This window comes from Pseudonaja textilis, chromosome 2 (assembly GCF_049901715.1).
Source record: "Pseudonaja textilis isolate UNSWEBS1 chromosome 2, rPseTex1.2, whole genome shotgun sequence".
In the NCBI taxonomy this organism is placed as follows: Eukaryota; Metazoa; Chordata; class Lepidosauria; order Squamata; family Elapidae; genus Pseudonaja; species Pseudonaja textilis.
In genome coordinates, this window is record NC_141991.1 from 198734702 (window position 1) to 198747948 (window position 13247).

Here is a 13247-nt window from a genome sequence, read left to right on the forward strand (position 1 = left end):
GACTCAGAAAAAATAAGGAATTCAGCAGTCACAAATAAAGGAAATATTCAAGTATCAGAGAGAAGTTCATATGATATTAAGAGCTGTCTTTCTTTAAAATATTTGCCATACATTAATCAAAAACACATAAAAAATTAAAACAACTTTCAGACATGGTAACCTTTAAAAAAAACTGTGCCTCTGCTGCTATTTTTTTTTTCATTTCCACTTTTGATTTTGTGATGTTGCCAGACCATAAAGGCTTTTGCCTGACTTTTTTCTGTTCAGACTACTGTATCTGCTTAACCAGGCTTAAGATATTATTCAGACTCTCCCAACCAGAAAACACAAGCTCCTTCATTGTCCGATTTTAAAAAGTCCACACTGAAAGTTAAGCAATAGCCATTGCATGTTGCCTTTACAAAGGCAGACAAATAAAGACAAAGGCTACACCATATAAATAAGCTATGCAATTAACCTAAATGAATGTAAACATTTTAAAATATAGAACATGTTGAAAGTAACAATATCCAAAAGAGAGATTTCATGCCACTATAAGGCCTGACAAAGAAAGCATAGCTTCTGCTCAAGTTCTCTATTACAGTATTAATTGAAACAAACAACTTCCATATTTTTATTTTAAACCTATTGTTAGTCTACCTGCAGCCATCATATTTTTCATTGTACATTTTATTTCCTCCAAAACAATCACAAATACCATTGTAAAACAGTAAGAATGTTGCCTTTGGGAAAGGAAAAAACTCTGAAGTTATTTGGGACCCTTGCCCTTTTTCTGATAATCATGTTGACAGTATAGTACAAACATTAAAAAAAACTTAAATAGTCAAATTACTGGTTCTTTTTGTGGACCCAAGATTCTGCCCCAAATTTGGTGACAAAACAATGACTAGCCAATAGGATTTCTGCTCCAGTTTTAAGTGATAAAATAAAAATGTTCTGAGAAGATTGATATTCCAATTTCTCTTAAATAAAAGTATTGAAGCCAGATTTTTTTTTAAAAAAAGTCAGTAATTCCATCCAATCCCTTGAAAAGGTCACAGCAATCATTACAGATTCCCCCACAGCTTAAAGCAGGAGTTTCCAACCTTGACAACTTTGAGACCGGTGGACTTCAACTCACAGATTTCTTCCAATTCTTGGAATTCAGCTATGAATTGCATGTACCACTACTATGTCACAATACATTTATGATATATTTAAATGTAATCATGGCCTCTGCAGGATCTTTGCATTCAGGGTTGTCAAACTCAAGGCCCATGGGCTGGATCCGGCATGCGGGATGCTTAAAACTGGCCCATGGGGCCAGTCTGAAAATAGTGAAGGACCAGCCTGCGGTGCCTCTGGAAGCCAAAACAGGGCATTGGTGGGCCACACGTGGACCCCCCGTGCCCCGTTTTGGCCGGTAGGGTGCTGCAGGAGGCCATCCAGGCTGAAAATGGGGGCAGGGGCCCTCAAGCGCCTTCCTGTGCCCCCTTTTGGCCAGCAGGGTACTGCAGGAGGTGTCCATCTCACCCACCCACTGTCCTGGTCGGCCCGCAGAGAACTACAATGCTGATCCAACCAACGAATAAATCCAGTTTGACACCCGTGCTATAGATCATTTCCATCACAGAGGGATCAAATTATAGCAAATGTCTCTTCTGTCATTAATAGAAGCATTCTAAAATATGATGGAAGTTGCCAGAAAACACAGTGATTGATTTAGGAGTTCTCTTGTAATAAGCCAAACCTTTTATTTTTGTTCTTTATTTAGTTAATGTTTTTTTTTAAACTATTGTATGTGAAAATCATAAGCAGATCATATACCAAACTTGGACATCCTTATCATATACACTTCAACTCGTGAAAAACTGAGAACCTGTTATTGTAATCTCTAAGATCTATGTAAACTCCCATGACTGAGTTAACTAAAAGTCCTCAACACCCCTTAAAACACATTGTTTAAATGGTTTGTTTTACTCTCAATGAAAGTTGATACTGAGATGATCATGTCAGTATCAACTCTAATTACAATCTAGTTCAGATACAGGACTGAAACCCAGGATAGCCAAGGACCAGAGATGGTGTAGGAAAAAGTGTCAAAAAATCAAGCTGGTAACTGCAGCAGTGTGATCAATGTCCCTGTCCTTTTACATGTATTGTGACCTGCATGAAAAATGTGATACAACTTCAATCATATGATTGTGAATGGCATCTTGATTTTTTTTTAACCCAATTTCATGTCCCTACCTCAGTCCAAATTAAATCACCGACAGTGATAGAATTCACTGAGAATAAAACTGAAGTAACTTAGTTTGTCTCGCATCTGTTGTTCATGTTGATCCCGATGAAACCATCAGGTTATTCCTACAAATAAAATCATATATGGGGCACCTGCGAAGAAGCAACATCTGTGTGATGATACACTTTGAAGGGAAGCTAAAAATAAAAAGCCATCATATCATCCTACAGGAAATTGCTGCACCTATACTTGCAAGCGTGCTGGTTCAGATGTCAATTTTTGCATTCCAAACAGATAAAATAATTCGATGGGATGTTAATTTTGTAATTAAACATCTCTTTTAAAGAGAAACACACACTAAATAGATATCTGTATGCATATTTGTCTGGAAGGTCTCATTTTGTGTTCAGTCCAACATCAGAATAAATTCTAGCTAAGTGACGCCCCATCAAACTGGTAAAAAAAAGCTAGAAATCAATACACAGTAGATATGCATGGTAGCAGGGGTGGGATTCTACCAGTTTGCACCTATTCTCTAGAACCGGTTGTTAACATTCTAAGCAGTTCGGAGAACCAGTTGTTGGAAGAAATTACTGCCCTAATCCTGTAAGGAAGGCAGGAAGGAAACATTCTGGTGTTGCTTACAGAAACTGCCTCTCCGTTAACCCTGATTATATTCTTGGCAGGACAAGACTTCCTGTCTCTGGAACTTCTCTGGAGTTTTTCCCCCCATTTTTGCTGGTTCTTTGCTTGTGTGGAGTGACCATTCAAAGTTACAATGGCACTGAAAAAAGTGACTTATGACCATTTTTCACACTTATGACTGTTGCAGCATCCTCAAAGTCATGAGAGGCCAGGCGAGGAGATGCGTGCCTCGATGTGAATGACATTGAGTTGGCCACATCCAGCCAATAACATGACCACCAAGCCATGTCCACCCAGTCAGATGACCACCGAGCCACGCCCACCACCTGAGCCATGCCCACAGAACAGGTTATTAAAAAATTTGAATCCCACCCCTGCATGGTAGATATTACTCACGGTAGATATGCAGTCCCAGACTGTAGCTTTGCACCCTCCCAGAAGCAGTCCAGTGGTGTGATAATTAAACAAGGGTAAAGGTGTTCTATAATCTGTAAAAGAGACAGAAGAAAACCCCTCCGAATATTGTTATAAGTCTACAGAAATATACATAAAAATGTATGAGGGCCAATTTGGTCTAGTGCTTAAGGCACCTAGCTAGAAAGCAGGAGACCGTGAGTTCAAATCCTGTCTTAGTCATGAAAGGCAACTGGGTGACTTGATCATTCTCTCTCAGCCCAACTCACCTCACAGGATTATTGTGTATAAAATATAAGGAGGAAGGTGTGTTGGATATGTTCACTGTCTTGAGTTATTTGTAAAAATAATAAAGGCAGAATACAATATAATATAATAGTCTTTACCTTGTCCATGTAACCTGTTTCTGTGATGGGTTCTCCTGATTTGTGACATAAGTGTTCCAATTTCCATTGTCTGCAAAAATGAATAGCAAAATTACATTAACAAATGGTTGTAAGTTGAGAACTACCTTCATTTTCAAAGTTTCTTTTTTGCTTCTCTTAGGACATGCTGTCATTTGAATTAAATTAGTTCACCTGTGTGGGTATAATCTCCTTATGACAGCAATAATAGTTAGGTTTAGGTGGCCTTTTAGCCTCTAGTTTGGAGGATACTTCATGATTGTAACCATGCAATTCATATTTCTCAGAAACCACCAGGCAAGATTAATGGAAATTAAATTTGCAATATTGTAGGTCAGCCTTTCCCAAACTGTATGCTCCAGATGTAAGCTACATCTCATGTCTGCTAAAGAGCATAGAACTCTGGCACATCTGGAGGGTATTAGGCTGCAGAAGGATACTGTAGAGAAAATGCCCATTCTCTTTACCACTTGGTGAATGCAAAGGAATCCCTGCTGCGTTGAATCCTTCCAGTATGTCAGAGAAAATTTATGCTGAGCGTTTATCTACATTGGATCAAAAACAGTTCTGAACTTTGCAAAACAAACTCACTGTACGATTCCTTCAAAATAAGCTGAAATTTGTGCTTTAATACTAGATTAAACCATTGTTTAATATTACTGACTCCCACAACAGGGACCTGTTTATACTAGATATGTCAGCAACCCAACACAGTCCGAAGTTATACTTTGAATATGTTTTATGTCAAAAAGAAAAGATTATTTTTTTAACTTAATAGCTGAAGCACAATGGTTTCAGACATTGTAAACTATGATGAACATCTAGAGATGTGGCTAAATCAAGATTTCCCCCAACTCCCACTTGCCAAAAGAAACAGGGTCAGAGGCAGTTGGGCTCAACAAAATCAAGATGGTAGCTGAAACCATCTGAAAGCTGCCATGCTGACATTTTTTAACTGCCCCTGAATTGAAAAATGAAGCCTGAAACAGGCAAACACTACACATAGTCCTTGACTTACAACAGTTTGTTTAGTGACTACCCAAAGTTACAACAGCACTGAAAAAAGTAACATGACTGTTTTCCACATTTCCAAATGTCGCAGCATCCCCATGGTAATGTGATCAAAATTCAGATACTCGGCAATTGACTCATATTTATGATGATTGCAGTGTCCCAGGGTCACATAATCACCTTTTGTGACGTTTTTGCAAGCAAAGTCAATGGGAAGGCCAGATCCACTTAACAGACGTATTACTAACTTAACAACTGCAGTAATTCACTTAACAACTGTAGCAAGAAAGGTCATAAAGTGGGACAAAAGTCACTTAACAATGTCTCACTCATCTGGCTTCATCCAAAGTAGCCCTCTAGGAAAACTAATAACTTTGCAAATGTTGAAAAGCAAATGTTCAAGGAAGCTCTCTTCCTACAATAAAATAAACTTCTAGGGAGCTTCTGAATTTCTTCTGAATGAGTTCTGATTAGTATGTTACTGCAGAAAATGATCAGGTTGGAACACATGATTCCCACAATTGCTCTGAGATTTGAAGCAAGAAGAGAGCTTTTTCCCCCCATCTTACCTGTTGTACATATATACATGTATCTTGCTGGCTTGTAGTGTAGAATCAAGGTGCTGTCTGAGTGCTTCTGTTGTTAGTACATTAGCAGTCTCTTCTTGTGGTGTTTGAATCATCAGTTGAGGATTAAACATGGCCTCTTCTCCAATCTTCTGCCGTGTGTAACTTAACTCCAGACTTACTCGCCCACCAACTGACAGACAAATATTTACAACCTGGGATTAGCCAGCAAGAATTGACTCTTTATACACATTCAAAAAGCCCACAGGCTCCCCAATAAATTCTTCCATATGCATGGAATATTCTATAGTTTATTCAGAGCTGAAGCAAATTTAAGAGAGCTAATTTTGTGTACAGTGCAGAAAAAGCCACATACATTTTCCTTAAAAAAAAAAAAAGTTTCCATACTGCAAAGGCAAGTCACAAGTCCATTTTTGCTAAACACATGCATTTTCAGTATCATATCAAAAATTCTGCATGTTCAAATTTGTTTTAAAAATTCCTTTTTCCTTTCAGACCAGACCAAATATTTCTATGTTATAATTTCTTACACTTGTATAAACAGTCTGCTGCAATGGCATATTTCAAGATAAATAGCTTCAATTTACACTCTTCTCCTAAATAATTTGGCAAAAGCAGAAAGGAAATAAAAGCAGCTAGGAGGAAAAGAGTAAATGAACATTAGTATATCTTGCTGCTGCTAGTTAAAATATAAAAATACTGTTAAGTGCAGGTCACTTAACTGTGAAGGTCACTTAACAGTGCAGATTCAGAAGAGAGCCAACATACATTTAGTAAACTATAGGGAGAGTCTAGCATTTCCATAGTGAACTTTGGTGTATCAGAATATGGATGTCCTGACAAATTAAATGGCAATAAGCTTGGGAAAGCAGTTTCCCAACCTGGATGCCTTCCAAATGTTAAATGGACTTTAATACCCAGAATTCTCACCAATGGCCATACCTTGAGGCTTCACAATCGTCAAGATCATTGTCAAAGTAACCTTTCAGTACTTGAAGACATATAAATATTAGGTCCTATCTTTCACATTTTTCTAAACATGTAGGGACTTTCAGGTTGTCCTTGATTTATGATTGTTCATTTAATGATGGTTCAAAGTTACAACAGCCTGGGAAAAAGTGGCCTATGACTGTTGCACCAATCCTGCGATCATGTCATGACAAGACACAATTTCAGCATCCCGCAGTCACATGATTGTGATTTGTAACCTTCCCAGTCAGTTTCTGACAAACGAAGTCAATTGGAGAAACTGGATTCACTTAACGGCTGTGTGATTCACTTAACAATAGCAGTAAAAAAGGTAGTAAAATCAGGTCTGGTCACTTAATGACTCACTTAATGACCACATCACTTAGTGACCAAAATTCCAGTCTCAATTGTTGTGGTAAATCAATGACTACCTGCACTTCATCTGTTACAGTCTTCATTAAGCCTGTGTTTTTCACAGATGTGTTCAAATTGACAGAACACTAATTATTTCAACAGCATTTTTAACCATGAATGTTTATCCTTTAAATACTGCTGTATAATATTTTAAGTTGGAGCTAAACTGCATTTGGTTTTGCATACTGTCTCCTTTTTTAATGTATTTGCTGATCAAATGTGGGAGTGATGAGCCCCAGTGGAGCAGTGGCTAGAATGCAATATTGCAGGCAAACTCTGCCCACAACTAGAAATTTGATTCTGACCAGCTGAAGGCCTTCCATCCTTCCAAGGTACAGATTGCTAAGGGCAATATGCTGACATTGTAAACTGCCCAGAGGGATGCTGTAAAGCACTATCGGGGTGGTATATAAGTCTAAGTGCTATTGCTAATGTTATAGTGTTTGATAGGATTCTCAGCACTATATCCTTACAATGCATTTAGAGCACATGCATCTAACATGTGTACAAACAAATAAGCACAATCTCCTAAAGAAACATGGAATCACCCTTGGGCTCATGAGGAATCAATTTACACGTGTTATCTGTTTCAACTTGTTTCCTGATATACTAATGAGGCCCTCAGCCCAATCAATTCTCTTCCTCTTATCTATTTCAGTATTTCATTTTTCCCTTTTTTTCTGGGTGACCACAGTTTTGGTACACCATGTAGAATTCTAACTAATTTCAGAGTCTACATACAAGATTAGGCAGAAAAACACAGCAGCACATCTGCCTTAGAGTGGAGCTGGTGAACTGTACCTCCTTTTTTTGACATAGATAAGAGGGGAACAGAAAGACAAAGGAAAAATGATTGTGAGCACCGTGACCATGGCCAAAAAAAGTTAATATGTGAAAAAGTAGCTTTTTAGGCTATTTCCAAGGAACAAGATAAAAATGTAGAATGGTGAACAATTGCAGAATCACAGTAATCTCCATTTTAAAAAAAGAATAAAATCAATGGCAATAATAAGAATTAGGAACTGCAGTGCAATGAATTGTAAACGTATTTTTTCCAACAACTGCAATTTTTGCCTCTAAATACTTGGGTTCATGTTTTAGACACAACAAATAAAAATATGAATTATTCACTCTTCTCATTTGTAATTGCAACTAATTATTTTGATATTTGGTAATATTCAGTGAAATTATTGTTAAACTATAATCCTGTAAAAGCGATTATTGAATTTCAAGCAAACATACAAGTTCATGACTGCTTTGAATGAAAACAATATTTCACATTACAAAGAAACTGTGTCATAGTTAAATGAAATGTGTAAATGTGTCATTTCATTTATTAAGACAGAATGCAAAATTTGTGTGTATGCAAATCCATCAAAATATTGCAGAAGTGTTAAGTTTGATTTTAAACTCCATTTCAAAAAATCGGACTTCCCAACAAATCCTTTCTGCTTTCAGTAAATCATGTCCAATTTTATTTTACAATGTGCAGAATAAACAATCTGTAGATTCGAATGATACTTATTACTATCTTGTTTGTAAAATACATGCTTTGTCATCCATATTCAAGTTCATACACTGATTTATTTCTAGACTCATCAGAATTTCTTATTTCAATTAACAGGACCAACTGTTTAATATCAATGGACATGATTGCCCCAGACTCAAGATGCTGTCAAACTCTATTAATCTCACTTAACAAGGAAAATTCAACCAATCAGCATTATAACAGCAAGAAAAGTGAACTTTTCCAACCTTACATCAAGTCATAGAGAAAATAATAATAAATCAACAGATGGTTTTATAAATCTAAGAAAATTATGTTGACAGCAGATCTTTTAATACTGGTCAGTTATGAAGGAAAATAATTGTGGCAACTTATTTTGAGACATATTAACAGCTTTAATGCATTTTAAAAATAGTATATTCAGATAGCAGTTACAAAATAATATTTCATATATTGGTAAGAGAAGAAGTGGAGAAAAGAAGCAGATGAAAAATTTCAAATTATTCAACAAATCTTTTTTACTGACAGATGATTCCACAGGTATCATCTCAAAAATTCAAGCATGTCCCAAACCTTATCATTAAGAAGCAAAAATGTCACAATCTTAATACTACTTTTGCAAACGTCTTATTCATGTACCAAACTAACATCATAACTTTGTCCAGGACACCACAATTGGTAGAGAAGAAAGGACCAGATTAATACTTTAAAAATAATTGCAGATTACAAGGAATAGCTGATGCGCCAATCAGTTGTTTGCAACTAGCAGAGTGGTGACAGCGATAGAGTGGCAGTGTTAGTGAGGCTTAGAGATGTTCTTCAGTGTGTCTTTGGGGATGGAAGTGACGTAAAAATCAAGGTGACAATGGCAGATCTTACCTAGTGATGGCATTGATTGGGGGCAGTGAAATGATTATTTTTCTAAAACACAGGTAGCTTGTGTGCTATATGTTATGCAGGCCTGCCTCAGTACTAAGAGAATGTCAAAATGGTTTCTGAAAATGAAAGGAACTAATCTCTAGACTAATTTCTAATTCTACACATTTTTTTTAAATTTATGATATTTAGAAACTGCCCATCTCTGTTTCAGAACAACCCATCTATAGCTTACTACTATAGATTATTAGTCTGTCTGGATATAACATAACAATGTGTTTTCCTGTCTCAAATTATCATGGCAAATTAATTCTTTGAATCAAAAATTGCAACTATACTCCATGTTATATCGAATACAAAATAATGCCATAAAATGGCATGAAAGCCTATGCACTATGTTAAAATCATTTACTATATGTAATCTTCTGTGTAGAACATGCAAAAAAGATCACCCTAAAATTATCTTCTGACCTTCCATTTCTTTCCTTTTTCTTCAACAGTCAAATGTGACAAGCATGAGTCTTAAAAAGTCTCACATATTATACAATGTCCATCTTCCAAATATTTTTGAGCATAATTTCAGCCAGCACCATACTGCAACACATCTTATGGGAGATGTGCCTATCTAGATCTCAGGTTTGGTATCAGTGGCAAGCCTAGGTTAGGGGAGGTTGCCTAGCAATTGTAGCCAAGAGATTCTGATGGTGCCAGGGGGCACTGTTTTTTCGGTTAACAATACATTAAGCTTCACTGGGGAAATTGACTTCTAGAAATTAAGTTGGAGCTACACCACTGTTGTATTGCCTTTCCTACAGCATGGGAGTTGTTTAAACTCATTGCAAGCAGTGGATTTTCCTACAGTTTCCCTAGGGAATTTCTACCAGTTTTCTTTGCCACAGGAACCATTGTTCTAGACCAGAGATGTCAAGCTCAAGGCTCACAGGCTGGATCTGGCCCACGGGGTGGTTAAATCCAGCCCACGGGGGCAGCCTGGAAATATCAAGGGACCAGCCCCAGTGCCTCTGGTGGCTAAAACGGGCCACATGCACCTTGTTTTCACCCTCCATAGCCTCCTGCAACACTCTGCCAGCTGAAACTGGGCTCAAAACAGGCCTAAAACTGGGCCCAAAATGGGCCAAAAAATGGGCCCAAAACAGCCCCAAGATGGCCCAGGAGGCCACAGGAGGTCATGGAAGGCAAAAATGAGGCACAGGGGGGCCATGTGCAGACCCCCCACACCCCATTTTGGCTGGCAGGGTGCTGCAGGAGACATCTGTCCCACTCTCCTCAGTTGACCGCCCACAGAGGAGAACTACAATGCTGATTGGCCCCTGAAGAAGTCCAGTTTGACACCCCTGTTCTAGACCATTCAGAGCTTAACTTATGTAGGAAAGAACATACTAGATCAGATGTTTGCCTCGAGGCAGACTTTTGATACCATTAATCATGGTATATTTTCTGACAGCTTTCCAAGGGGTGAGGTGTCTCTGTTTTATGGTACTTCTCATTTACCTAAAGAAGCAATCAGAGTTGGCAGTATTATAGGGAGCTATAGGACTTTTTGCTTTCTCAACTCTTATTTAATATCCATATGAAGCCAACAGGTGACCTCTTCAATCAATATGGTCAGGTATCATCAGTATGCAGATGATATGCTATCATCAGTATGCAGATGATATGCAACTTTACATCTCAGACCTAGGCCGGAAAGGTACTGCTCTGATCCTGCCGCCTGTTAGGGTCTGAATGGAGAACAAGTTGAGTAAATACCCCAGCAAGGTAGAGCAGAGAAATTTGAGTTTTGGTTCTAAGATGGGATCATGCTCCCCTGACATAACTGGCTTGAAATATAGAGATCATCCCTTCATTCACAATTTGCTTCAATCAAAATTCAATCATGTTTCTCTTGGACAATTATACATAGTTCAAAACAGAGTTGGCTCTATAAGAGCAAGTGGAAGGTCCAAAATGATATAGCTCTAGTAGCCATGAGCACATCTCAATTTGCCCCATGTAACACCACAACCTCAAGATATGTACTGGTTACCAGTTACCTTCTGGGTACAATTCAAGGCAATACCTGACTTTAAAACCCTTACATGGGTTGGATCTTAGTACTTTTGAAACTGTATACATTCAATTGTATCTGCCCATATGATAAGATCTCGTGGTGTATCCCATTTCTCAAGAAATGTCAACAACAACAATCACCAGAAGTGATTGTTTCTCTGAAAATTTGAATAGCTCCTAACCTTTTGGTTTTTAGGAAATCATTAAAATTGGACTGTTTCAGCAGGTTTTGGAAACTGGGACATTTAATGTACTTCTTTGTGGGTCTGGGTAATCAGAACATTGCTGAATGCAGAACTATCAGCCCATGCAAAACTGGTAAAAATATCATGTGCCTCTGATAAAACTTTCTTCAGATTATCAAAATCTATACATTAGATTTGGAAACTACAAACCTCCCAATCATAAATTGCCTATCACTCATACAGACATACGTGTCAGAAATGACACTTTTAAATTATGTTTGTTGGTCCGAATCCAATCAATTATGATTACATACGCAGCACTTCTCCAGCTCACCAGCCATCCCATAAGCAAACCTCATTCCTATTTAATTCACAATTGTTTGGGCAACTGAAGTGACTTATAAATAGATCAAATAAATACGTAAATAATAACATTTCTCTAGTTACATCATCTGCCCTGCAATGTCACCATTTTTGAACATTCTTAATGAATTTATTATGTTCTTCCCTAACTAGCATTTGTTTCCAACTCAGTCTTTGACACATCTCTTGCATTTCCTTGCAAATCTCTAAAATAACAATCCCAAAATTCCTTCCCTTCAGTCTCATTTCAAAGCATTTCATCACTGCTATTTGTAATTCCATTCACTCTGCTGGAGGCAACTTGTTTAGCTGTCATCCCCCGTTTCAAAACAATTTTTAATTTCTACCAAAATTGCTCTGTGTGTTCTCTGCTTCCTTTACTCTTAACTGTTTCCTTGCTCTCTTTGATTACATTTTTGGAATTATCTTTTCTCTCTATCAAGATTGCATTACTCTTTCTCTCATCATTTTAAACACTAATTCTCATTTTTTCAACCACAGCCTTTTCAGTTCATCATACCACCAAGTACCTCTTTTTAAACAGTGTTATTCCCAACACTTCCTTCACGCTGTAACATAAATTTTAACTGTATTCCATAAATTTTAACTTCTGCAACCTCTTTTCTTCTTCATACTTTTTCATATGTTTTACACTTTCTCTTCTTTCTGCAGTCGATCTATTTTCTACTTTCTTTCAATTTTTCCCAAGATCTATTGTTGACATTATTAAACTATCCTTTAACACACATTAAAAATGTCATTATCTTTGTATGCTTCATTCATTACTGTATTTCATCCTTTTATACTATTTGAACCAGATATGCTTAAACTACATATATGTAGTTTAATGATTTTCTTCAAACCAATGGTCACTGACATTTTATGCAGAACTTCACCAATAGCATTGTTTCTTAATTTTTAAATGACCCATTCGTCTTTTCTGTATTCTCGCATTAGTTCTTACACAACCATTCATGTCATCTAATCATCACTAGATGAGCCTACTGATACTGGCCTCTATTGCTAATTATGGTGTTGATTTGTTAAGGCTTTCCCAAAACACTTTCCAGTAAGTTACAAAAGATACAGACTAGGTTACTAATCTTAATCATTCCTGTGTCACATGCAACATTGCCTGCTATCAGTAAGTTTAGTACCTGTCTGTTTTGACAAATGTTGGCCAATGCGCCAGCAACCCAAGCTTAATTTATCCTTAGCATGCCTTATCTATTCTACAAACTTATGAGCCAGTATACTGTGGCTTGCATCCTACCAAGTAGAAGGTACATTGACATGCTGGGGATATAATTTCTTTTTAAAGACTTCTAGATCTATTAGAAGACCAAAAAGTTATAGAAACAGGCATATTTATTTATTTCCAAGTTTATAGCATTCAAAGTGAATTAACAGTAAAATCAAAACTTCCCCCCAATAATAAATATGCCTATATATTTAGGCAACCAGTTAGCTTTTATTATTCTACTTGGTTAATAGTTGGTTTGTGCTAGTCTCCCTCCCTACCAATCAATTAAAAAATGAAAGCTGCCAAACTCCTTACTCTTGTGTGTTTTGGCCTCTTCA

General features: G+C 37.2%; 1 protein-coding gene across 2 annotated transcripts in view; it reads right to left on the reverse strand.

Annotated features, from left to right (window-relative positions):
* The window catches only part of PTCH1 (patched 1), a 99107-nt gene that overhangs the window by 50754 nt on the left and 35106 nt on the right, over positions 1-13247 (reverse strand). For both annotated transcript variants that reach the window (XM_087926819.1, XM_087926820.1), the window contains exons 3-5: positions 5265-5454; positions 3667-3736; positions 3263-3354 (exon numbers count right to left, since the gene is read on the reverse strand). In XM_087926819.1, coding sequence (XP_087782945.1) covers positions 3263-3354; positions 3667-3736; positions 5265-5454 — 352 coding nt within the window. The remainder of the gene's footprint in view (positions 1-3262; positions 3355-3666; positions 3737-5264; positions 5455-13247) is intronic.